This window comes from Hakea prostrata, chromosome 8, assembly GCF_041222555.1.
Source record: "Hakea prostrata isolate BN-2017 chromosome 8, UWA_Hpros_2, whole genome shotgun sequence".
In the NCBI taxonomy this organism is placed as follows: domain Eukaryota; kingdom Viridiplantae; phylum Streptophyta; class Magnoliopsida; order Proteales; family Proteaceae; genus Hakea; species Hakea prostrata.
Genome location: NC_142607.1, coordinates 3,416,697 through 3,443,918, shown reverse-complemented (window position 1 = coordinate 3,443,918; position 27,222 = coordinate 3,416,697). Strand labels below are relative to the sequence as shown.

Sequence of the window (27,222 nt, the reverse complement as noted above, 5' to 3'; positions counted from 1 at the left end):
CAAATTCCAGAGTCTGTTAAATGTCATTTATGATTTATTTCGCTACTGTTTAGAAATGGACCCCACCTTTATCATGTAATAGTGAAACTTTTCCGAGAGGGGATCGGTCGAGACTCAAATGACTTCTTTTGGATAAAATAAAAGAGAAGAATGGCAACTGGTTTATAGTAACCGCCGGAGATTCCGCATCGTGAAGCGTTTCAGTATTGAACTTCGATCACGGAATCGCGTGACGAGCCTAGATTGTGGAGTCGCCGGAAAGTAATCACCAGCTTCTATCCACAATGTCCGCTTCTGCGGGTGTCGAAGTGCTTCAGACTTCGGGAATGCTATCGAGAGAACAGTTGCTTTACCTCTTCAACCGCTTCTTCGTCCTTACCTCCCTTCCAGGTTATTTCCTTTCCCCATTCTCCTCCTCTACTCTAGAAGACTATCATTTCACTATTTCCGTTCTTTTTCGTTTTCTTTCATTTCAATGTTTTGAACGACCATCTTTGACTCTCCAGACGTGAAGAAACGGATAGCTGACGCTGTGAAGAAGGATAAGCAGGTTAATTTTCATCCTATTTCATCGTGTTCTCTTAAATTGTTTCTCTGTACGGATTATACTTGATTCTGGTGATTTAATTGAGATAAATGGAACTGCAATTCATGTCTGAATGATCCAATTATTAGACTTACAAAACTTTAGCTTGTTTTTGTTAGTATATTCGCCGAAATGAATGTAAGCAAGCTGGAGGTGCTTGACGCCGGTATGTAATGGTAGTTAGCGTTGACGGTGAAAGGAAATGATTAGAGATGCAAAGCAGGGAAAGGTTGAAAACAATTACTTGGTGGTGTATGGCTCTTTTTAAAATTCAGTTAGTCAAGTGAAAAGACGTCGATGCAACTTCCAAGCTATATTCATTATTAGTGACAAAAAACGAAATGGTGGAATTTCTCTTCTAAAACATTTGAATCGCTTGTGGTTATTTTGAAAATAGAAATGTGGGATTCATGAGAAAGTTTATAGTGTGATGAATATCAGGAGACCTCAAAATGCTCAAGAATGATAACAAGAAAGAAGAACAAGATGCTAATTGTGCATTAGTACTTAAAATGTTTGAATACATGCATTATTCCACAGTATCATAGTCTGGCTTTGCAAAAAACTTCATTTTTATTTTCCTGTAACTTGGGATTACTTGTCTGGTCAAGGAGAACTATTTGTTGTCCTCATTTCACACTGAAACAGTTTGAATGTAAATCAAGCAGGAAGCTGTTGCTGTGACCACTGCAATCCAAGAAGAAATACTTTTGGAAATGGGAGTTGGTATGTACATCCTACTGATTTAAATTATTGAATTGAAGTAGACATTTACTCCTTTATCAATCCTCTATCCTGTTATTTATTCTCGAATAGAATTTGATGTTCTGGGGGTTGAGACCAATGAAGGGCCTACCACTGGCAACACTATATGATTAAATGGAAAAGTGAAGGCAGGTTGGAACATGTACTATGCCAAACTAGCTGGGGGTTGTAAAAGGACTTGACTCCAATTGAATTACAGGGGGTCCAAGTTGAACAAAAACCCCAGTTATGTTATAAGGAACTCTGATTAGATAAATGGATTAACCTGGTGCTTGAGGCTTCCTCTAGCAATTTTTCTGAGAGGCTATTTCAATACCTTGACCTCAGGCTACAACTATGGTCAGCCAACCATGGCACCAAGTATATGAAGGAATAAAATGGTTGATTTGAGTTTGAATCCTTGGACTTGCTGATATTCAAGTACCTGATAATTCCATAGGAAAGTAGATAGTAGATTTTGTCCCATTTTGAGAGAGTTAAATTATGTATTAGGAGACAAGGAACGTGTATTATGTATTTGGAAACCATGTGTGTGTGTGTGTGAGTATATGGGAGTGGGGGAGCATTTGAATGACACCTCTAAGGTTTCTTTAGAACTTGGCACCTTCTTGCCCCTACTCAGATGCCCAGGGTTTCTTATAATAGGAGTATAAAAGGGTTTTCAGAAAATATATGAGATTGACACTATTACCCTCATCAGAAACTAATATATTTCATATTAAAAGGGCAGAAAGTTGAGGTTACAAATTATTTGACACCTTGAGGGGTTTCAGCAAGAAAATCCTTAACCTTCTCTTGTGTATGTTGATCTTGGTGGATGAGACTTGAGTCACTATAATCAATTGGTAGCTCTAAGTTGACTCTATTGGTTGATTGTTACCTTCTGTTCTTTAGTCATATTTTGGACTATATATCTTGTGGTTCAAAACAAAGATAGATATTTTGAACTACTAAAACTGTCTGTTCACTGCCAATATGCATGATCAATAAGAAAATTAAGCTAGATTGGTGTTGTTCCTGTTCTGGATTGTGCCTATAACATATATGTGGTGTATGATCCTTGTTTTTCTATTACATTAGCAGCATCAAAATTTTGGGGTTGGTGTCTTATCCTTGTTTTCTATTACATTAGCAATATTAAAATTTTGATCCATCTTGACACTGTTCCCTGTGTAATTGTAAGCAGTAGTTGTTGTTCCTCCCTTGGCCTCAGAATGAATTGGTTTGGACTATTCATCTGCCCACCTCTTCATCAAACTACTACTAGCCTACGGTCACTTCATCTTATAATTATCAGCTTATGTGCAGACTGCAGGGTCAAGAATCATTCTTCAAACTAAATCCTGGAAGTTTGGATTAAGGGGCATTTGTTAGCTATATGTTCTAGTTTTAGCTGAGCAGGCCAGCTTTATTCATCTGTTGGAATTATAAGCTAATGGTCAAATATATGAAATGGTTCGAATTTTAAAATTGCCATTGATATTAAGCAGTCGTATCTATGAGGATAATGCATGTCATGAAAAGTGTGAATGTTTCTGAATTTTTCTCTCCGTTCGTTCACCTTCTGGTTGTTGTTTTCTTACAGATCCAAGATTTGGCATTGCTTGCTTGGGTAAAGTGAATATGATTTATGAAAATGACCAAGACTTGATGATCCGGTTTTATGGATTTGTTGCAAAGTAAGCTATCACATATCCTCTTTTTTTTCTTTTTTTCTTTTTGTGTGTGCTTGCGCGTGTGTATGTCTGTTCTGTACTGTTATTTTTTTTTATGATCCGGTTTTATGGATTCTGTTCTGTACTGTTGCTTACATGTGTATGCGATGATTGGGGAAAATTTAACTCACGAGTGAGATGCTTCAGTTGTGTTACAGATTTAGAAAAATTAAGCTTGATGTCACTTGGCCTCTTGTTGGTGCTTTTACCTAGCAAATTCCTGACAAATTTTATGGAAAGAGAATCTTAATTTTACAATATAATGTTGTTTCCAATTATTCCCCATAGGGGAAGTGGTTTTGTATAAGGAGTTCTGTTTTGAGTATCTCAGAGCCATGAAATGCTGTGTAGTTGCAGAAATGCAGCATACTGTATAGAAATCCTGATTGATATTTGATAATATTGACATGCTAGAGAAGAGATGGCCTGTGATGAAGCTGAGCTCGAGCCTGATGAATTTGCAGAAAAGATGCATTTTCAACACAAGCTGCAAGAAGAAGTATGTGTCACTTATTATGGATTCTGGAATTATTGTGGTATAATGCATATGTTAGATTTCAAAATAATACTCTCTTTTTGTTTCTTTTCTTCTTCTTCTTCTTATTTATTTAATTTTTTTTAGGGACTATTGCCCCCTTATACTTTGATTTTATTACTAATCAAACCTCATTCTTTATGAAATTACTATTGCCCCCCTCACTTCTAGCGGTGTTAAGTGGCTGTTAACATCAAATATGAAATGTCTATTTTGCCCTTTGTTAGAAAACAAGCTTTAAACAATCAAACTAGCAGTTGAACTTGAACAGAGAAAAGAGAGAAGAAGAAAAAGAGAAGAGAGATGAAGAACCAGTAGAAAAGACCTGTGATTCTTAGCTAAAGAGTCTAGGAATCACAGAGCACTTTTATTTATAGCTTTTAATGAATCTAATACAACTTGAGAGACAAGTAATTGTCCTTTAGAAGAAGGAAACAAAATATTACAGCTTTAGTAACTTCCTAACTTCTAAATAGAAAATTCTGAAAATAGAAACTACCACCAAAATAGAAACTATGCTTTTTAAAAAACTCTCAAAACTTATGTAGCAAGATTCCCACATTAGAAATAGAAAATAGAATCAAAACAACAGCAAAATACTATTCACGTGAACAGTAACGTGAACAATAAAACTCCTAATTTATGTATACTTCAACACTCCCCCTCAAGCTGGAGCATACAAATCCCATGCCCAGCTTGCAACAGATAGACTGAAAACTTGGTCTGAACAGAGCTTTGGTGAACAAATCAGCTAGTTGGTCAGTAGAGCTCACAAAAGGAGTTGTTATAAGCTTCTTCTTCACTGCATCACGCACAAAGTGACAATCTACCTCTATATGCTTCGTTCTCTCATGGAACATTGGATTTTACTAGCAATGTAAGTGGCTGCTTGATTATCACAAAACATTTTCATAGGGGCAGAAACTGGAAATCCTATTTCCTCTAACAATGAACGAAGCCACATCAATTCAGCAGTGGTGTGGGCCATAGCCCTATACTCAGCTTCAACACTAGATCGAGCAATGGTGGATTGTTTCTTACTCTTCCAAGACACAAGATTTCCACCAAGAAAAGTACAATAACCTGTGGTTGACCGGCGATCAATGACGGATCCAACCCAATCTGCATCAGAAAAGGCAACCAAGTCCATACTCCGATTTGGTCGATAGATGAGCCCTTCTCCGGGTGCACTCTTGAGGTACCGAAGCACTCTCATCGCTGCATCCCAATGAGCCTTCCTAGGAGACTGCATAAATTGACTTAACACACCAACATAATAAGAAATATCAGGACGAGTAACAGTAAGATAAATAAGTTTCCCAATAAGACTCCTATAACGATGGACATCATCTAACAAATCACCATCATCACGTCCTAACTTCAACTGAGGATCCATGGGAATGTCGCTAGGTTTAGAAGCAAGCATGCCAGTCTCAGTCAAAAGATCTAACACATACTTTCTTTGTGACAAACTTACTCCTTTTTTACTGCGGATCACTTCAATTCCCAAGAAATATTGTAGATCACCTAAATCTTTGGTTTGGAAAGATTTTTGTAAGTGTGCCTTAACTGTATGGATTGCATCAACATCATTGCCTGAAAGGACAATATCATCAACATAAACTGCCATAATGACAACACAATCACCCTGCCGTCTAACAAACATAGAGTGATCAGAATAACACTGTACAAAACCAAAAGACTCCACAGTCTTGCTAAATTTCTCAAACCAAGCCCGTGGAGACTGTTTGAGTCCATAAATCGCTTTATGAAGCCTGCAAACACGAACACTGTCCTCCCCCTGAGCAACATACCATGGAGGTTGCTCCATGTAAACTTCTTCATGAAGATCACCATATAATAATGCATTTTTTATGTCAAGTTGAAAAAGAGTGCAATCATAATTCACAGCCAAAGATATCAAGACACGGACAAAATTAAGTCTTGTCACAGGAGAAAAAGTCTCAAAATAATCTACACCATATGTTTGTGTATAGCCCTTAACCACCAAGCGGGCCTTAAGCCTTTTAACCGTACCGTCAGAATGGTACTTAATTGTATACACCCACCGACAGCGGACCACATCTTTCCCAAGAGGCAAGTTGACTAAAGACCATGTATGACGAGAATGTAAAGCATCCATTTCCACATCCATAGCGGCTTTCCAGCCAGGAATTTTAAGAGCTTCGGTACGATGGGTTGGAATATGAACGGCAGACATAGACAAAGCAAGGCAACGAAAGCTAGGAGGGAGATGAGAGGTAGAAACAAAATTGGAAACAAGATAAACAATGTTAGAGTGTAAAGTGCAAGTACGAGTACCTTTCCTTAAAGCAATTGGTAAGTCATCTGAAGGCAGAGTTGGATCTCCACTAGAAGAATCCGCCGGTGGAGAGGATGAAGAAGGAACATCCGTAGGGCCAGCTTCAGGCTCCACTAAAGGAAAGCCGCTAATATTGTTAGGAGAAACTCTACTATCCACAATATGTTCTGGCAACTTATGTCTTCGCTGATAAACCTGTAGAGGAACATTGCTAGTGGAAGGAACTAAAGAGGGAATAGGAGGAGTATCATCCAAAACATTTTCAACAGACATAAATTGACTTAGATAATAAGGAGTGTCTTCAAAAAAGGTCACATCCACACTTGTAAATTGTTTGCGAAGAACCATATCATAACAGCGAAAACCTTTTTGAGTGTGTGAGTACCCAAGAAAAATACACTTAATAGAACGGAGGGAAAGTTTATCCAAAGGATGTGGTATATGAACAAAACACACACAACCAAAAATTTTGGGTGGAACTGAAAACGGTTCTCTATTGGGAAAAACAATTGAAAAAGGAGATTTTTCAGAAAGCAAAGGCATATGCATGCGGTTAATTAAATGACCAGCAGTCAAAATTGCATCACACCAGTAACTCTTTGGAACATTCATCTGAATCAAAATAGCACGTGCAACCTCCAAGAGGTGACGATTTTTGCTTTCAGCCACTCCATTTTGTTGGGGGAGTGAATGAACAACTGGTTTGATGAATCATTCCAAGAGAATCACTCAAGTTAGATATATCATGTTGCACATATTCTAAAGCATTATCAGACCGAAAAATTTTAATAGGAAGAGAAAATTGAGTCCGAATTTCATGAATAAAAATTTTAAATGTAGTTAAGAACTCTGTCCGATCCTTTAAAAAATACAACCATGTAAGACGGGAGAAATCGTCCACAAAAGTAACAAAATATCGAAAACCATGCCTATTACTAATTCTACAAAGGCCCAAATTATCGGAATGAACAAGAGAAAATAAGGACTCACTACGAGAGATAGAGCATGGAGGATAGGTGGCACGATGATGCTTCCCTAACTCACACGCTTCACAATTTAATCTAGACACTGATTTAAAGGAAATAAAATTTTTAATCTAGGTAAAGATAGATGGCCTAAACGACAGTGCCACTGAAGAGCATCTACACAATCATCAGAAAGAGCCGCAATAAGTGTAGCATAGTCCAGACAGTAGAGTCCGTTCCTTTCACACCCTCCACCAATCGTTTTCCTCGTGTGAAGGTCCTGGAAAACACAATAAGTGGGAGTAGAAGTCACGGAGAAGCAGTTCTTGCTTTAGTTAATTGACTAACAGATAATAAGTTAAAAGGAAAGTTAGCAACATGAAGTACGGATGATAAAGTAAGAGACGGTGTAGGAGAAACACTTCCAGAGCCTAGAATAGGTGTGGAAGTCCCATTAGCTATGACAACAGAATTTTTAGTGGTAGATTTAGAAAAAGAGTTAAAAAGTGATGACTTACCAGTCATATGGGAAGAGGCCCTTGAATCGATGATCCAAGGGGTGGGAGTAGAAGTGAGAAGTGTTGTGTTACCTGCATGAGAAAGTGTGGCAGCAGAAGTACTAGTGGATGTGGAAGCGCCAATTTCAATATTTTGCAATCGGCGAAGGATTTGGCTTACATCATCTCTTAGAGTCTTAGACAAGTCCCCTGAAGAAGATCCAGAACCACTATCGTTGTTTGCTACAATATCAGTACCACCATCAGAAATGGCATGATTGGCAAGGTGCTTGGCCCACTCTGGTTTTCCATGTTTGGCCCAACAAGCCTCCACTAAGTGCCCTGTTTTGCCGCAATGAGTACAAAGTCGGGATGTCTTATCAGACAGTTGAACACCACGACCTCCAGAAGACCTACTAACTCCCCCTGAATCACGACCACGTCCCCTTCCATAAGAGGTAGTGAAGGCTGAATTTTCTCCTTTAGAACTTTTTTTTGGAGAACTCCCTTCAGGCAAGGCAATACGTTGAAGTCTAGAATATGCTTCACTAAGATTAGGGACATGCTCACCAGCAAGAAGATGTCCTTTGACAGATTTCAGTTCAGGGTTCAATCCTGCAAGAAACTTGGACACAAAAAATTCATTCCGTTGGGCCTTAAGCTTCTCTATATCAGTGGTGAGAGGTTGAAAGACGTTCAACTCCTCCATCATGCCTTTAAAGGAGTTGTAATAATCCTACAGAGACTTGTCAGCTTGCTGAAATTGAAATAGCTTTTCATAAATACTAAAAATCCAAGTCATATTTTTAGCTTGGGAATAAGTCTCTTGCAAATCATCCCATATTCCCTTTGCAGTTTTATGGAACATAACATTCGCTGCAATATCCGGTCCCATACTATTCCACATCCAAATTTTGATGATTGCATCATCTTGGATCCAACTAAAATAAGATTTGTCAATCTCAGCAGGAGGTTCATCCTCAATGAACTTAAGCTTACCTTTTGCAAGTATGTACACCTGAACCGCTTGTGACCACAACAATTAATTAGAACTACCTTTGAGCTTGATAGATGTAATTTGAACGTTTACATGATCTCCTTAAGATCCTTTTGATTCAGCCGTACTCATGATTGAGTCACGTGTAAGTGAAGACATTAAACTGAGGTAGATATCACTCAAATAAGTTTTCCAAAACTTGAAGTTGAAAGAACACAAAAAAAATTCTGCAACCTTAGGACAGAATAGGAGGAAAAAAAGAGGTAACAAAGGTATTCAAGTTCTGAAACGTGTAAGAGTAAGGTAATAGGTAGAGAAGATCAGTTCACATGAATATCTGATCTAACAGTCCATAATATACAGCATTAGGTGGCTGCACACCAAGGAAACAGAAGAATTTTTTTTTTTTTTTTTCCAGAAGAGAATATTGAGAACAACACTATTTTGATTCAAAAAAGCTCTGATGCCATGTTAGAAAACAAGCTTTAAACAATCAAAATAGCAGTTGAACTTGAACAGAGAAAAGAGAGAAGAAGAAGAAGAGAAGAGAGATGAAGAACCAGTAGAAAAGACCTGTGATTCTTAGCTAAAGAGTCTAGAATCACAGAGCACTTTTATTTATAGCTTCTAATGAATCTAATACAACTTAAGAGACAAGTAATTGTCCTCTAGAAGAAGGAAACAAAATATTACAGCTTTAGTAACTTCCTAACTTCTAAATAGAAAATTCTGAAAATAGAAACTACCACCAAAATAGAAACTATGCTTTCTAAAAAACTCTCAAAACTTATGTAGCAAGATTCCCACATTAGAAATAGAAAATATAATCAAAACAACAGCAAAATACTGTTCACGTGAACAGTAACGTGAACAATAAAACTCCTAATTTATGTATGCTTCAACACCCTTCATTAAAATTAAGAAGTCAAATGGCATTACCCTCATTTATAGAAACTATATTAAATGTCAATTATATCCTTAAAATCTTATATTTTAGAATTAGTTTTGGATTTGGTGGGACTACATACTTATGGTTGTTGAAACTCTCACATTCCACTAAAATTTTCATAATCACAATGATGAAAGTTTTACAAACAAATTAGCATATAAGATGCTAATTGATAGGAAATTCGTCAGCATATATTAGGTGATTTTCAATTTTCAACTTTGAATTAAATTTGATATTTCTTAATATTTTAGTTTCTATTTTAATTTTTATTTAATTACATTTTTCCTTTATTTAATGATTTCTTTTTAGAGAAGAAAAATCACATCTTTCCTTTATTCGGTGGTTTCTTTTTAAAAAATAAAAGTTAGTTTTTCCCATAGTTAATTAAGGGCAGTATTAAATATTTTCCTATAGTTAATTAAGGGTAGTATTATAACTTGACAAAAGAGTAAATAAGTAAAAAGATAATTGCAGGGTTATTTTTTGGATTAAAAAATATATATAGATGCCACATCATCAGTAAACTAACGGAGCTTAACGGTAGGGGGGCATTAGTAATTGTAGACAAAGTTAAAGTTGGATTAGCAATTTAAAAAAGTACAGGGGATAAAGTAGTAATAAAATCAAAGTACAAGGGGACAACAATAATTATAATTTTTTTAATTTTTTAATTTTGACTTTTTCTATTTGCAGCAACTTGAGATGCTAAAGCACATGCGCAAATTTAACAAGGAGGACCAATCTGCTATCCTTGAGATGGTAATGACAGTCAGATTAATTTACTTGTGTTTCTGTTAAATTCAGTGAGCTATTATAGTTGATGATATAATCTTTTATGATACCAGCTCGCAAAGTTGGTGAGGTCTGTGAGTCTTGAAAATCCATTTTCACCACCTGTGGCCAAAAAATGGAGAAGCTATGAGAGATCAATAACTGTAGCTTTGATTTGTTGTGAGAACTGGATTGACTGAGCAAGAGCTGTTTCATATTTGTTGGTTCAGAATGAGAGAAACTTGTTATATTTGATATCCTCCCTGCAGGAGCTGGACATTATGCTCTCATTCTTTTTGTGAAGGCTGGCTCCTTTAGGCACCCAATCACCAAGGGCCTGTTGATGAATAATACACAAATTCTGGAACGCCCTGTTTAAGTGTAGTTACTCACTTACTCCCAATTGAAGTTTCATTAGTAATTTATTTATTTGTGGGTTGGGGAGGAGAGGAGGAAAGGGTGCTTAGTTTCTGGGATTTCATCCTATAGTCTCTACAGTTGATTTTCCTATAATTCCCTGCAATTAGTGTTAAAATTGTGAGACATGGCAATTGATTATCCAACAGAGTAATAAAACCCAGTTAGGAAGTAACTCTTATGCTCCTACTATTTTTCCAAATTCCTCTCTCCTCTCCTACAATTTCTCCTTTACCTTCTCTCCTGTTTCCTTGCCTTTAGACACCAATCCACTCTTAAAGAAAAACCATAGCAAAATGAGTTGAAAAGAAGAAGCCATGTTTGGTTATTGAATTGAAGAAGCTCACAGCTTCATGATCACAGAAACCTGCAAGGTCTTTTAAGTAGTGAAAGCGATAAGAAAGCTCAGAAGTGATCCACTCCAAGGAAAAACTATAGCAAAATGAGTCAAAAAGAAGAAGCCATGTTTGGTTATTGAATTGAAGATGCTCACAGCTTCATGATCACAGAAACCTGCAAGGTCTTTTAGTGACTGATGGTAAAGCTAATCTGCCTATCTTATACAGACCTAACATTGCTGCTGCAGCTAGTACTGTGAGTCAGTTCATGGATGATCTGCATCAAAATAAGATGTTTGTCAGGTGATACCATGTCCTCTAATGTTTCCCTCCCTCACCCCCTCCCCTCCGCCCGTTGCCACCTCCTGTGACCACCCCCTCCACCAAAAGCCTGGAACTCTCTCTTCTCCTCATCCCCGTCATCTTTGTCGCCGACTACAACCTCACTTCCATACCTCCATCCTCTAAATCTACCCCCTGGTCCAGTCCCCTCTAACGCCACTGCCGCTAGCATTCAACATTGGAAATTGCCATCCTCGGCCAATTGCTTGGGCCTTGTCCGCCACTTGGAATTGTCAATGCCTCCCTTTCTAAGCAATGGAACTCTTTGCTCAATGGAAACCTTCATTATCGACACAAATATTCTGCTCTTCAAGTTCGCTTCACCCTCTTGCAAATCCAAAGCCCTGGAAAGCTCTCCTTGGTTCGTTGGAAAATCTCCCATCTTCATCAGGTCCTGGGAGTTCTCTATGCCTCTGCACAGGATAGACTTCGGTTCCCTTCCCCTGTGGGTGAATCTCCCTGGTCTCCCCTTGGATTTCTAGAATCAGGAATGTCTGAGTCGCATTGGCTCTGCCATTGGTCTCCCCCTTCGCTCAGATAGAAAGACCTTAAATTTGGAGTGACTCCCCTATGCTCGAATTTGTGTAGAAGTGCTTGCAGCAAAGCCTTTACCTCCATCCATCACCATCACTGACGACAATGGTCTCCTTTACAATCAACTAATTGCCTACAACTGGATTCCAAAAAGGTGTGACGTCTGCTCAACTTTTGGCCACGAATCCTCCGCCTACAACTCAAGCTTGTTCACTTCCACCGTTGTTGGGATTTTGCCAACTCCACTGGCTTCATCCTCTCCATTGTCTTCTACTGATGCCCAACTGATGCCTCTTATTGAAGACAAAATGGTAGAAACTCTCGCCATCGCCCCACTGGCTTCCATTCTCGACAAACTCGAACAAATTTCTATCGATGTTGCTACCGCGGCAGCTCCGGTGCTCTCTCCAACCTCCAAAGCCTACCGGAGAACTAGAAGGAAGAAAAAGAACAGGATCTCTGACGACTCTGCATCTCTAACGGTACAATACTCCATCGCCATTGAAATTCAGCTGACTAATGTTGCCTCTTCTGACTCTCCTTTAATCGTGGCTCTCCCCACAGGTCCCGATGGTCTCGAAAACGCCAATGACGCCTCCTAGCCGTAGCATATCCTTCATCCTTAGATCTTTGGCTCCCGAGCGTACCAGGTAACTGTCCTTTCTCTTGCTATCGCCCCTGACACCTCGACCAGCTCCCACCTGCTACTTTCAATTTCAAGCTACCCACCATCGGCCTCGAGTTCACCGAAACCCTGCCCTTCGACTCTGCAAACCAAAAGCAACCCTTTAACCTTAAATCTTGCAAATCACGTTAACCATTTGGTAGGCCCCCCTTTTAACCCTCATTTTATAAACCATTGTTCCTCATCCAATTTTAGGCCACGTTAAACCCTCGCGACTCCATGGGCCTCTTGCGCCTTTCTCTCTCTGCCCACATCACCAGTCCACCTTAAGCCCATTTGACCGCCCCTCCTTAAGTCCAATTGAGCACTCTCCTTTGGCCCAACCAACCCCCAACCCTTGTGAACCCATCCAAAAAATTCCCTTTTTGACCCATCCGGCTGCACCTCCATCCCCTAGTTCTGGATCCACCATTGACCCCAATGTCTTTGAAACGCCTTCTCCCTTGCATTCCCCTTGTGTGAGAATTACCTCTCCCTCCCCCCCCCCCATTGACCAAGACCAGTTGGCAATCCCTCCCTCTTATACTGCTACCCTTGGAATGTTAGGGGTCTAAACTACCTGGCTAAACAAGCTGATGTTAAAAATGCCATTCGTGAATCGAAAGCCTTATTCAGTGCCCTTCTTGAAACCTATGTCCATAGTGATAATGCTCATCAAATTCCCTATCGATTGTTCCCACTTGGTCTTTCCTCTCCAACTCAAATCTTTCTCCTAATGGTCGAATCTGGATTCTTTGGGACCCAACAAAATTTCAAACTTCTCTAATCTCTTCCCCCACTCAATTCATGCATCTCCACCTATGCTCATCCCTTTGGGTTCTTACACCTTCCTTACCATCATCTATGGCTTCAACTGATCCTCCGACTACTCCCCACTTTGGGATGACCTCTATTCCATTGCTTCCTCTATAGGAGGCATTCTTGTGGTATTGGTGGTGATTTCAATATTGATTGTTTATCGCACGAACATGTTAGAGGCCGTATGCCGGACCCTCTAGCTGTTGATGCATTCAACTTATGATTTAAGGACATTGGTCTTTTCGATCTCCATTGGTCCGACCATCTTCTTACTTGGCAGAACGGCAGGATTGGCGTAGCCCGTATTGCCTCCAAACTTGAAAGGTTCTTAGTGAATGAATCTTGGCTCACCTCTTTCCCCGCTTTCCATGTCCACTTCTCCCCCTCTAGCCTCTTGGATCACTCCCTTTGCATCCTCCACTTCCTAGACCTTCCTCCCTCTAGGCCAAAGCCCTTCAAATTCTAACATGTGGAGTGTGGACCTTCAGCCCCTCCTTTCTCCCCACTGTTCTTGAGGCCTGAAATCTTTCGGTACACTGCAATTCCCTTCCTCTCGTTGCTCTTGCTCATAAGCTCCGCAACACCAAGATTGCCCTCCGTTCCTGGAACTCCTCCACCTTTGGAAATATCTCCTCTTTTGTTTCCTCTTGCCGGTCCAACCTATCTCGAGTCCATCACCTCCTCCAAGTTGACCCCTTGGACCCCTCCCTTGCTGAGGAGGAGAGATCCCTCTTTATGAATCTTTCCCCTCTCATCTCCCAAGAGGAGAGTTTCCTTCAGCAAAAAGCTAGAATTAAGTGGCTTGATCTTAGAGATGCCAACACTGCTTACTTCCATAGATCCCTTAAAGGTCGTCTCAACCTCAGCTCTATTCCTTTTCTTCTTACTAGGTCTGGATCTTGGGTCTTTGATCCCCCCAGTATCAGGGCTGAAGTTGTTTCCTTCTTTTCCGACCTTCTCTCCCCCCTCCACTCTTCTTAACGAATGTGTGCCCTCCTCCTCCTTGAATTCTCTCCGCTCCATCCCCTCCACTGAGGAGATTCTCTCTACCATTTGATCCCATAAAGCCAATCGTGCCCCTGGCCCTGACGAATTCAATATGGGCTTCTTCCTGGCCTCCTGGGACTTCATCGTGGATGATCTTGTCTGCACTATCCGGAGCTTTTTCTTCAATCCCACCCAACTATCCTGTAATGCCCCGCATCTTTTTCTATTATTATTTTATTATTGTGGGTGAACGTGTCATTGTGGTCAAGGTCAAACATCACTTGTGGGTCCCACAACAGTGGAATTAGAACGGAACGAAAACGAGGAAATGATCGGCATGATTTTTGGAACCCAGAGGTACTGATATTAGCACCTCAGAGTGGGCCCTGCAAAAGATATTATAGCGGGCCCACAAGCCCATTAGTCATATATATATATATATATATATATATATATATATATATATATATATATATATATATATATATATATATATATATATATATATATTTAAGAGGACCGACTAAAGAGAGTTAAATGGATAAGATTTTTGCTGCGTAGTGGAGAAGCAAGAGAATAAGAGTAGAAGAAAGGAGAGAAAAGCGAAGGGTTGGAGATTTGCAGAAATCAGATTGCAGAGAAACAGTTTGAAGCTGAGGATAAAGAAGAAAGAAAAGACAGAATAAGAGAAAGATTAGCACCAAGCAATTAAGAGGAGAGGAGGAGAGAGAGAGAGAGACAGAACGTGCAAGAGGAGAGAAAGAAAAGTGAGCTAGAGGAGAGAGAAGAAGTGGAAGTGAAGTGAAGCATAGAGAGAAATAGAGATAAAGGGCAGCCATTAAAGGCCTTAGAGGAGAACGTGGAGAAGAGGAGAGAGAAGGAGTGGAAGCAAAGGAGAGAGGAGAGAAATGAGAGAAATAGAGAAAGTGGAGGGAAGCCATTAAAGGAAGAGGAGAGAGAAGGAGTGGGGAGAAGAGGAGAGAGAGAGAGGGAGTGGAGACAGAAAAGGAAGACAAGAAAGGAGAGAGAAGAAAACCGTGGGGAGGAGAGAGAGAGAGAGAAAATAATATAAAAAGGGGGAAAATTCCCTGTTGGCCCCTGCGTTTTCGTAATTTCCGTTGATCGATCGAGATGTAAGGAGAGCGGATTATGATGGAACCAAGGTCAGGACACGCACGGACCAGGTAAGTAATATTGACCAACCTATGTATGATAAGTGGGTGTTTTTCTTTAATAGATATGTAGCATGCACATGGTAACATAAAGTCTACGTTATTTATTCGGTGATGCAATTTATGGAAAGTGTACGATATATGCCTTTGTGTATTGAACAAAATGCATGAAATTGGATGACAGCTCAATGACTAGATTGAATTGGTTGAAATGGAATGTGGATAGTGTGCTTGAACTGCTACTCATGAATTTGCAAGAATGTTTATGCATGTTAAATGTAAATTATCATGCTTTCATATGTAAATGATGGAATGTCATGAACTGTGTCCAGAGGAGATTGAATGATGTCATGCTCTCATGTTTAAATGATTGAATTGTATGGAATTGTGTCCAGCTTTACTCATATGAGATTGAATGATGATTGAAATGAAAAATGTATATGGAAATATGCAGAGCATGGTAAGGCAATTTTGGAAAGTGAATATAAGAAAGAGTAAAAGAAAAAATGTTAAAGGCTTCTATAAGACGTGGTACTTATGTACCCAAATGGGAGGGCATGAAGCGGCTTCTGTAAGTCCTGGTACTTATGTACCCAAATGGGAGGGCATGAAGCAAGACTGAAAAGTGAAAAGAAAAGAAAGGAAATAAAAGAAATAAAGAAAGGAATAAAATGTAATGGCTTCTGTAAGTCCTAGTACTTATGTACCCAAATGGGAGGGCATGAAGCGAGACTGAAAAGTGGAAAGATATACTAGACTGATGATGGCCTCCTGTAGAGAACACCTGGCCTTGAGCCAAGAGACTGATGCCACTTGTGTGGTTGAGACTGATGCCACTTGCGTGGTTTAGACTGATGGTGCTCTCTCTACAGTAGCGCTTGGGTCTAGTTTAATTAAAAAGGAAAAAGGAAAAGGAAAAGAAAAGGAAAAAGGAACAGGAAAAGGATAAAGGAAAAGGAAAATGAAAGGAAAGTTTGGAATGTATGATGTTATATGATTTTGATGTGATAATTGATGCATAATGAATTGCCTGACTTACTTACATGGTTGTCTTTATTGCTTACTGGGCCGCAAAGCTCATTATTGTAAATGTTGACAGGTACTTAGATTCATGATAAAGGCAAGATGTTGCCACCTGTCAATGCCTTTAAAGTTGAAGATGTAATCTCACATTCCTTTCGTTACGTTTGATGTTTGTATAACTGGACTGTGCAGCTATATATTCTTTAGCCCGGAAAAATGTTTTGTCTAGCATTTTGTTTTTATTTATTATAAAGAGGTGTTAATGAAAAGGAGCAGTCACGTGCCCTAGTGGAATGTACATGATGTGGGCCCCACCAAGCCTGTGAAAACTGGGGTCGTGACATATCCTCTATCAACCAAACTTTCCTCTACCTTATCCTCAAAAAGCCCGGAGCCACCTCCTTCCCCAATTTCTGCCCCATCTCCCTCTGTAATGTCATCTATAAATTCATCGCTAAAATCCTCGCGAATAAGCTAGTCATGCCCTCGCTTGTAAGCGCTAACCCAATCTACCTTCATCCATGGCTGCAGTATCTCTAACAACATTCTCCTTTGTGCGAAAATTGTCCGTGGGTTCGATAAAGCAACCCATTCCTCAGCTGCCCTTTTGAAAATGGACCTTTATAAAGCCTTCAATTATGTCTGTTGGGACTTCATCAGTAAGGTTCTCTCTGCCATGGGCTTCCTTCCTACTTTTGTTCATTGGATTGAGATCTGCATTTCCACCCCTCATGGTGGGAGATCTCGCAAGATATCTCGCTATTTTGGGATAACGAGATCGAGAGGAGAGACGAGATTTGAGAGACGGGAGATCTCGCCACGAGATCTCGCCATCTTTGGTTGAACCATCTGGTTTAAGGGGTTTTAAAACCCCATATCTCGCTCGAGAGAGGCATATTGCTGTAACCCTCAAAACTTGCCGGAATTTGTTGGGGATTCAACTTTTACACATCCTTAACATATCTACAACATCAGATTATCATCATTCAAGCTTATTTCAACTAGATCTTCAACAAAGTTAAGATTTCCCCCCAAATTTGAATTGTTTCAAATAAAATGTTCTACATTGGGTGTGTGAGTGTAGTATAAATATATGTTGATCTACTAGTATTTGATACTTGATAGTTGATAACTTGAATTACTTGATATCTCTATATTACATGTTGTTTAACCTTGCATTTTACAGCATTTCAATTTTACACATAGGTTCATCTTAGAAGACATACTTAGGATTATTTTCTCACAAATCTAAGGCCAATAGTGTATTCAAAAGGCCTTAAATAGGTTAAATGCCAAGTTTAAGCCCAACCAGGGCCCTAAGACCGGGCCACCGAGTTTACGCCAAAAATTTGGTATATCTCGACTGAGATCTCAGTTTTTTGAATTGGCGAGATCTCGCTCCCACCATGCACCCCTCACTTTTCTATCATTAATAATGGATCCCTGGCCGGATACTTTTCCTCTCGGGTCAACATCCGCCAAGGCTACCCTCTCTCCCCCTATCTATTCTCTTTGGCTCTCGAAGTCCTCTCCCGCCTTCTCCAGTCCAAAACTAATCAGTTGTTTATCTCTCCTATCTCCAAGTGTAAGTCCCTCAAGCTCACCCGTTTTGCTTTCGCGAACGATCTCATAATCTTCCAAAGCTGACCACACTTCTATCTCCTCCATTCTTTCCTCCCTCTCCACCTTCGAATCCTTCTCCGGTCTCCATGTCAGTCTTGACAAATCCACTCTCTTCTTCTCTGGAGTCTCCAATTCTATCCGCACCTCTCTCCTGCAGCTCTCCGGGTTTAAACTCAAATCATTTCCTGTGGTCTACCTAGAGCTCCCCCTAATCCCTGGTAGACTTACTATCCTCCACTGCTTTTTAATGCTTGACCATATTAGGAAAAAGCTCTAGCTTTGGAAAGGAAAGCTTCTCTCCTTTGCAGGAAGAGTAGTGCTCATCCACTCTGTTTTCCAATCCTCCTATGTTTACTGAAGTGACATCTTCTCTTTCCGCAAATCTACTATCCATGCCATTGAGTCTCTCTTCTGAGCTTTCCTCTAGAAAGGCCAAGGATCCTCCCATTTCCTTCATCCTATCTCCTAGACTGCCGTTTGCCGGCCTAAATCTGAAGGAGGTCTTGGAATCTTTCGTATCCTGGATGTTAATTTGGTTTGCCTCCTCAAACTTATCTGGAAGATTGCCTTCAAGCATAATTTCATCTGGGTCTCCTGGGTTCACTCGTATATTATCAAATCGGACTCCTTTTAGACCGCTCCTATGCCTTCCAATCCGTCTTGGATTTGGAGGAAGCTCTTGCTCCTTCGACCACGTGCCCTTATTGCCATCTCTATCCAAATCTCCTCTAGATCATCTACTTCCCTTTGGCTAGACCCTTGGCATCCGATGGGTATTCTCTTCACTATTCTTGGCCCCTACACCATCTATGAAACTCATATCACTAAGTTTGTCCCCCTCTCCTCCTTTATCACCAATGGTTCTTGGTCTCCCCTCCCCCCACCCCAACCTCACAAGTATGGAATGCGTTCCCTCCCATCTAACCTCCGTCCGTGATACCATCATCTGGCTCCCCTCCCCCTCCCCCTCAAAATCATTTACCACCTCCTCTGCTTGGAACCCCCTCAAAATCATTGGACCCTACACCGTCTATGAGACTCGTGTCCCTAAGTCTGTCCCCCTCTCCTCGTTTATCACCAATGGTTCTTGGTCTCCCCTCCCCCACCCCAACCTCACACAAGTATGGAATGCGCTCCCTCCCATCTTAACCTCTGCCCGTGATACCATCATCTAGCTCCCCTCCCTATCTCCCTCAAAATCATTTACCACCTCCTTTGCTTGGAACCTTCTCCGGTCCCTCTCTCCCTTGTCCCTTAGGCCCCCTTGGTCTAGTTCAAAGGCCACATCCCTCGCCACACCCTTACCCTTTGGAGAGCCCTCAACCTTGGCCTCCCCACCCAATCTTTCCTCATTAGCCGCCATATCCCCTTCAACCCTAACTGCATCCTTTATTGGAACGGTTCTGAGGATACCAAGCACCTTTTCTTCTCATGCCCCTTCTCTTGTTCCCACTGGGAGAAACCCTTACTACCATTTGGCCTAGGTCAAGGTACCCATGGCTTCGCTCAAGAGTGGGCCTGGATCTTGAGGAATTTCTCTAGCTCTTCCATCTGTGATCGAGTTGGCAAACTAGTCTTTGGAGCCATCATCCACCACTTATGGCGGGAGCGCAATCTCAGTAGATGGACCTCCAAATCTTAGTCTCTAGAATTGATTTGGAATGCCATCTGCTTTAATGTTACCTCTAGACTTCTTTCTTCCCCCCCCCCCCCCCCATTTCTTACAATCCCAGGAATAGGTTAATTGTTAGTTCCTGGGGTCTCAACTCTTCATTCTGGGCTTCCCCCTGACGCCTTGTTTGTTCCCCCCCCCTCCCTTTTTCCCCCTCCTTCTATTTGCTGCTCTTGTTTATTTTAATTAGTTATTCATAAAAATTACAAATAAAAAAAGCAAAATAAATCTTAGAAGCCGAAGCTATGTACAAACCCATACCTATTTTTTAATGACTAACCAAAAATTATAAAAACTCAAACACCAGAGCTGCCTTGCTATTGAATTGTTCTCACTTGAAGGCATGTAGATGATTCAGATTCATGAAGGTACTTGAGATTTCTCCCATTGTAGAAGATCAGTGATCCCTATGTGATTGAAGAACAAGATGTAGAAGAAGTAGATGAAAGAGGAAAGAGAGAAAGTGTGATGGTGGGAAATTTCTCTGACAGTGTGGCAACCGATGTGAACTAATTGGAGAGAAGTTAGGGGATAACTAGAGGTATTTTCTAATTGGGTTTTAATTTTGACCATTAGATAATTAATAGCTGTATGTCACAATCGTAAACATTAATTGCAGGGGATTGCAGGCAAATGAAGTGTAGAGGATGAGAATCCATTTCTCGATTGCTTGTCTAGCCTATTTATATGGACTTTCCACCTGCTCCCAGGAAGGGCCTTCCTCTTATAAGCACCATTGCTAACCATGCATCATTTCTTGTACTATGATGCATAATCTTTATTATTTTTGTGGCAGATGTTGATGAATGGATGTGATTATAATTGTTAGTTTAATTTTTAAGTTATTACCAAGCCTAGATTAATGGGCATGTGCATTTTATGGTGAAATTTCTCTGATGGTGTGGCAACCAACTTGAGGAAATTGGAGAGAAGTTGGGGGATAACTAGAGGTATTTTCTAATTGGGTTTTAGACTGTTAGATAATTAATTGCTGTATATCACAATTGTAAACATTAATTGCAGGCAAATGAATTGTAGAGGATGAGAATCCATTTCTTGGTTGCTTGTCTAGCCTATTTATATAGATTCTCCACCTGCTCACAGGAAAGGGCCATCCTCTTATAAGCACCATTGCTATACATGCTTCATTTCTTGTACTGTGATCCATAATCCTTGTTATTTTTATTGCAGATGTTGATGAATGGATGGGATTATAATTGTTAGTTTAGTTTTTAAGTTATTACCAAGGCTAGATGAATGGGCATGTGCATTTTAGATGTTAATTTCTTCGAAAATTTTCAATAGCAGTGTTATGATTGATTCAGTGTGATTGACCTTGTGAAGTTTTAGCTTTGCTATTCAGTTGGGTGATATTAAAAAGGCTGAATTTTTATGTACAGTTGCGCCAGCAGATGGAGAATGCAAATTTTGAGAACAGTGCAGATATTTTGAACCCTGAGATTATTCAAGAGATCATTCGGAGAAAGATATCACCATCTGGAAAGACAGCATAGCTTGGTGTGCTTCCCTGTATTTTTCATTATTTTTCCTGTTGCCTCTAGTCTGATACTCCCAACCTAAACAAGGATGTATTTTCAATGTTCTTGTTTTCATGAATAGAAAGAAACCATTTATGTCTGTGGATAGATGAATGGTGCAATTGAACTCTAACAGTATACTACTCCACACATCCCATATTTCCATTGGGGGGGATCCTCATGCAGTTTTTCCTGCTCTGCTTTATAGAATGAATCTGGTAGAAAGATCTTGGAAAGGAAAAAGTGGGGGTGGTGCAATCTACATAATGCATACCAAGTCCATCCAGTCTGGTTGTGAGTTTTGTTTCATATGATCTTAAGCTGAAATATGTAGTAAATTCACTCCTGCTGCTCTCGAGCTTTGACATGACAAATACATAGCTAGTTTTTTGCATTATTATGCCTGAATGTGGTTGTTCACAAGGTATTTCAACGGAGAAAGTGTTCAGGTGCTTCGGTTCTTAGTTCTAAGCCTTGGGTACCTCAACATTGTGTCACCAGAGAATAGTGCAGCGAGGTGTTAAAATAGAAAGACACTGAATTCCATCTATTTGGTTGACACTTGATCTCTTTTCCCACAATGTTGGCATAGGGAATATTTAGGCTTTGGACATGTTAGGTCAGACTTTTTTTTGTTTTTTAAGTGGGTGTGTTGCTGAATGCCTGGTATGGTATGGAAACTTCTCACGCAGCGGCTGATGATAACAGTCATCATCAAGAAGCAAAGACATTAACATCCATAGATAAAGTATTACAAAGCTTCTTGGTGTACAACGGGATCTTGTATGGCCGAGCCAGATTGGCTACATAATTCATAACACCCATAGAAGGGTATAGGGTGAGAGTAATGTGAGGAGGAAAAAAGCAGCTGTATTATTAGATATACGTGATGTAAAAAAGGCCACGAACCGGCAGATTTAGTAAAGCAGTTAAGAAGTCTTTTCTGTGGTCCAAATTACATAATTAGAGGAACCCAGATTCAGTCCTTTAGTGAAGCCAACTTCCTGCGCCTGAACAAGTACATCCATATACATCCAGTGCATCAAAAAGCAACCATCATGGTGAAGCAAAATGCCCATCCTGCACCATACCGATTTTGACTGATAACCTGCAATATCTGAGATAAAAGAGAGATCATAGTCCAATCAGGAGCCAAAGGAGGAGATAACACTGATAAGCTATGTGGATTATGATCAGGTTTGATGAGGTGGGGTTCTATACCAAGTAATCCAAATGTAGTAACAAGTGATTGAAAAAAAAAGGAGAAGACCCAGGAAGCCATATGCTTGTCTTTGAAAAAAAAAACTCCTCTTTTAGGTCACTGGGGATGTAACATATCCAGCAATCCAGTCTTGCTGAACTGTTATATCTCAATTCTGGTAAAGCTACCAAATTCCCAAATTCAAAATGCCTAAGATCAGAAACTATCTTAGCTTAATTTCTGATGGGAAAGCAATAATCAGGTAATGAACCAGTCATGTGGACACATAAGGGCTCAATGGTTGAGTGAACCAATAGACAATAGTCAAGCCAAGCAAACCCAGTTGGTCTGATGCAAAAGGATGGGTACGAATATATAGCTTTGTTAGGTCTGAATCTAGCTCTCATCTTTCTTTATCTAGTTGCCAGATTGGACATGACCCAATTTTCATGAAACCCCTGGAAGTCACATCTTTCTTGGGCCTTGAATTTCTGACTTCTTTAACTATTTCAAAAAGCTTATGAAATAAAAATCAACTGCAGCAACTCTCAAGACAACTCGTCCTGAATCACTGCCAAGGGATTCCGAAGGATCCAATCAAAAAGATGGGAAAAGAAAGAAAAAAAAAAAGTCCTTAGTTGTGGCCAGAGAAAGCAGAGATTTCTGGCCGAGTCTTGACTTTGAATAGTGCTTTGCTGCAAGCTCCAGGTTATATGGTCGCCAGAGATTATACAAGAAGAGGGCTAGTGGGAAACCAGGAAAGGCATCAATCAGAGCTCAAAAGCGACTTCTATCACACCTCAACTATGGAGACTAGACATATCTGTTTTCATATAGTTTTTTCAAAGGCTGAGCCCCATTATGGGACACACATGCCACCCGATCCCTTGTAACTCAGCACATGCTCCAAGCCCACCTCTGCTCTTTTCTTTTCTCATAAAGTTAGCTTCTACACATATCTCTCAAGGGCATCTTGCATGGACAAATAGATCCAAACAACTGACATTACAATCCTCGTAATATTCTGGAGTGGGACTTTCCAGCCTCAGCTACTTAAACATACGAAGCCCTCATACTTATCCAGTGTTAACTTGATTGGAAACATACGAGTTGATTAGAACTCTAATTCATACTAGTAGTGTAACCCAATATGAATTCTCATTTCGGATTCAAAACCAGTTTTCAGTGAACCCTTGCATGTGAAGGGATGCATTCCAAAGGTCAATTAAATTAGAAAACTGGCCGTACTCTGCCATTATGATTGCTTTTGAAACAAATCCAAAGCTTACAAGAGGAGAGGTTTGAAGTGAACCACACCAACCACCATCAATTGTTTTCAGTTACAAGTAATGAATGATGCGGTCACAAAGCTATTATCTCATAGGATATTGGCCTAGTTCGTACGATAGATTCTCCACCAAAGAGCTCTCTCTTGGGGGTTCACGTTGGCTTGTTTGAGTCCAGATCCTTTACCTATAGGAGTAACAGGACACTTTCATCATATATTTTAGAGTGGGGATCACCTCTAAGCACACCGACAATGTAGATTAAAAAAAAAAAAAAGAGACTGAATCTAGATCTTAATAGGTAGAGAGGTCTATGTTCCCTTCACACCTATCTACACATTAGAAGGAGACCCACAAAGATCCACTGAGGGTCTCACTTTTGATTCATTTTGTAAGAACTTAGAGGCGAGCCCCCCTCTTAATATATGATAAAAAGGTGTGAGCGTAGAGGATCCATACTCGAAATAGGCTCTCCTTCTAAATAATGTAGTGTAAGGATGTGAGGGAAACATAATCGCCTGCCTCATAAGTAAAGGATCCCAACTCGATTGATTCAGAAGTTTGACCTCATGTTTGCTTAACATACTCTTTAATGGTTTCTGTTAAGGAATTTTTTTTCTTTCTTTCTGTTGATTATTAGAATCCAGATTGGTTTCTGTTGTTTTTTTTTTTTAATTATTTTATCTATCAAAAAAATTATAATGATAATTTAAAATGGAAAAAAAAAAAAAAAAAGTAAGTTCAAAATTCAATAATATTTTTTGATCGATAAAATAATTGAATGTAGCTAATAAATACAAAGTTTCCCGTTTACGTTTATGTCAGTTTATTTTGTTTTATTTATTTCATATAGGATGTGGATCAGACTTACACTGCCACCCCACATGGTGGAGGACCAATGAAATAGAATCTCTCCCCACCAGAGACTGGTTGGAGATTAAACTTTACTGATCTTCATTTCCTCACCACATGGGTACAGAATCCCAACCCTTTTATATAAGAACAGATACACCCTTTTCAACCCAAAAAAAAATCAGATATACCCTTAAAAAATGAAAAAAAAAATTTACATGAATGAGATTCTCAACCATTCCTATTATTATTTATAAATTTTTTTACCTTTAAATCTTGTCCCCCAGTCACCACTAGGTTGACAATCCACTTGAACCACCTTCAAAATCTTATTCTTATCACAACTCACAAGTCACAACTGGGTTTCTCTTTTCTCTCACCTTTTCATTTTCTGAATTTCTCAAACTTTCTCAGCATGCATGCATGCATACATGTAAAAGCAGAAAAATTATTCTGTGAACTATTTAAATCCTTGGGTTAAATGGGTTACCTACCAAAGTTTCATATGATCCCCTCATGCGACCTGAAACTAGGGTTACCTTATAAATCATAACATTGTCTTTTCATAATATACAATTTGATTCTTAGTACGACAAAAGGTAAAGTGAAAGAGGTGGCTAAGCATCTTTAGCCGCCCATGTATTCATCATGCTATGCATGAAACTCTTTGTTAGCTTTAATCATACGATCCAATTGTATATTCTAATTGGTCTCAGGGACTAAAATTCTGAGTTAGATCGTCAAGATTAATTGATTAAAACCCATTTCAGCCAAGTTCAATCTCAACTCGGTTCATCAACAGGATCTTCCAAGAATAAATTATAACAAAGAAATATTGAGATGGCAATTGGCAACTTGATCGATAAAGAATAGCTTGGATTTGATGATATCAAGTTTGAAATCAAAGATTCCATCAATGGGATTCAACCCATTGAATGTGTTATGTGTCCCACACCAACTTAATCTGACACATGGAAGATATTTTGATATCTTAAAATGATAAGTATCTAAGAATTTTTGCGAGCCTCATCTATACAAATATAATATTTGAAACTGCATCAACTTTCTGCATCTATGGCTAAAACTTAGGGTATAGTTTATAAAAGAATGCTAGGCTGTTCATGGCAAGAGAGGGGATCAAAAGTGAGATCATCAACACTGAAATATACCCCAAAATCAAATCTAGGTTTCCCTTTGTGGATTCTGAGATCAGAGTCCAAAAAAATCAAACCACAGACATCTTTACCTCTTTTTTTGGGGTTAAATATATTCCTTACCTCAAAGCATGACTAAAGCATTCGGAGACCTAGAAATTACTTATGAGGTCAAGCACAGTTGGGATCCCCTAACTTAACGAATAGATGCATGTACTCCTCTCATACCTCTCTATCACATATTAGGAAGGGTTATCCATCTCTAAATTATGATAAGGTGAATTAGAGAAGAAACTTCCACGGGCTACTACCCTCCAAATATGTGGTGAAAAAGTGTGACAGAAGCACAAACAAGATCCAGTGAGAATTGTGATGATTCAACCTATGCATTTCTATGCTTAAAATTTCATATCATCTTGTTATTTCTAACAATCTAGTTTTGCAATATGACTATCGTAGAATGTCATTCGTCAACAAAGAATTATTGAAAAAAAGTCATTCGTCAATCAACCACTCGATATGTGTTTAATCTAGGTTCTTTGTGTAGTGAAACATCACAATTGGTATTGATCCAGATTGGACTTTGGGAGAGGTCTGCATCTTCAGATGGACCACATAGACTGAAAGGAACCCCTACCCTGGAATTTCAAAACTCCACATAGACTGAAAGGAACCCCTACCCTGGAATTTCAAAACTCCACATAGACTGAAAGGAACCCCTGCCCTCGAATTTCAAAACTTACTGATTGATTCAAATCAACCCCGATTCTTAGAAACACAGATTCGGAATCATTTTGTCGGCACTCAGAGGTAGACCCTAATCCCTAACGTGTAGTGGATAAATGTGCAGAAAGCACAACCTTAATAAAACGCTAGTTGTTGATTGAAGTAAGAAAGAAAAGAAGTGAAGAAGAAAGGAGAGGGGATTATACCTGTGTAACTCTACCACCGAGAAGAGAAATTTTAAGAACCCTAATGTAAACTGAGGCCGACATCAAGGCCTACCATAAAGCGTATCCACAAGCCCAATATGGCCAACGCACGTGCGAATGTAATAATTACACACGCACAGACCCACTTCCCTCCCTCATCTTGATCATCCTAAAGAAAAGGCGAAAAGGCAAAAAGGCAAAAAGGGCCTTGAAAAATAAAAAATTCATTTTCTTTTTGAGCTCACGCAACTCGCAAGAACCCAAAAAGCCACTCATTGTCAAATAACGCGATCCGTTTTCTTCTAGGCCCCGTAATACCTTTGGACTTTTGGCCCATAACGGAACTCCACCCCCTTTTCATATTTTTATAATTACTCTTCTGAACACTGAACACTGAAGGCTCTTCTTCTGCCTTGACCAACCTACCCTCCCCCTTCCACTTGCAACCAAGGAGCATTAATGCTCTCTAACATTGGATGCATGGGCATTTTGGTAATTCAACCAACGTAGGACTTGTATATACAGGCACTAGTTTTGCCAACCAAGGATCTCCCACACCCACCTT

General features: G+C 39.7%; 1 protein-coding gene across 1 annotated transcript; it reads left to right on the top strand.

Annotated features, from left to right (window-relative positions):
* Window positions 1–97: 97 nt before the first annotated feature.
* Window positions 98–22,097, top strand: LOC149006321 (plant/protein). The gene is made up of 7 exons (XM_089165248.1): window positions 98–390; window positions 507–550; window positions 1,255–1,312; window positions 2,937–3,030; window positions 3,481–3,565; window positions 10,026–10,091; window positions 21,095–22,097. Exons 1-7 carry the CDS (start codon window positions 285–287, stop codon window positions 21,206–21,208), a joined length of 567 nt encoding a protein of 188 aa, XP_089021374.1. The 5' UTR covers window positions 98–284; the 3' UTR covers window positions 21,209–22,097.
* The last annotated feature ends 5,125 nt before the right edge of the window (window positions 22,098–27,222 follow it).

Excerpts from the sequence above, each read along its gene's own strand:
- LOC149006321 (XM_089165248.1), top strand. The coding sequence starts at position 285 with ATGTCCGCTTCTGCGGGTGTCGAAGTGCTTCAGACTTCGGGAATGCTA. Across the intron at positions 391-506 it reads CGTCCTTACCTCCCTTCCAG|ACGTGAAGAAACGGATAGCT; the intron begins GTTATTTCCTTT and ends TTGACTCTCCAG. Across the intron at positions 551-1,254 it reads CTGTGAAGAAGGATAAGCAG|GAAGCTGTTGCTGTGACCAC; the intron begins GTTAATTTTCAT and ends TAAATCAAGCAG.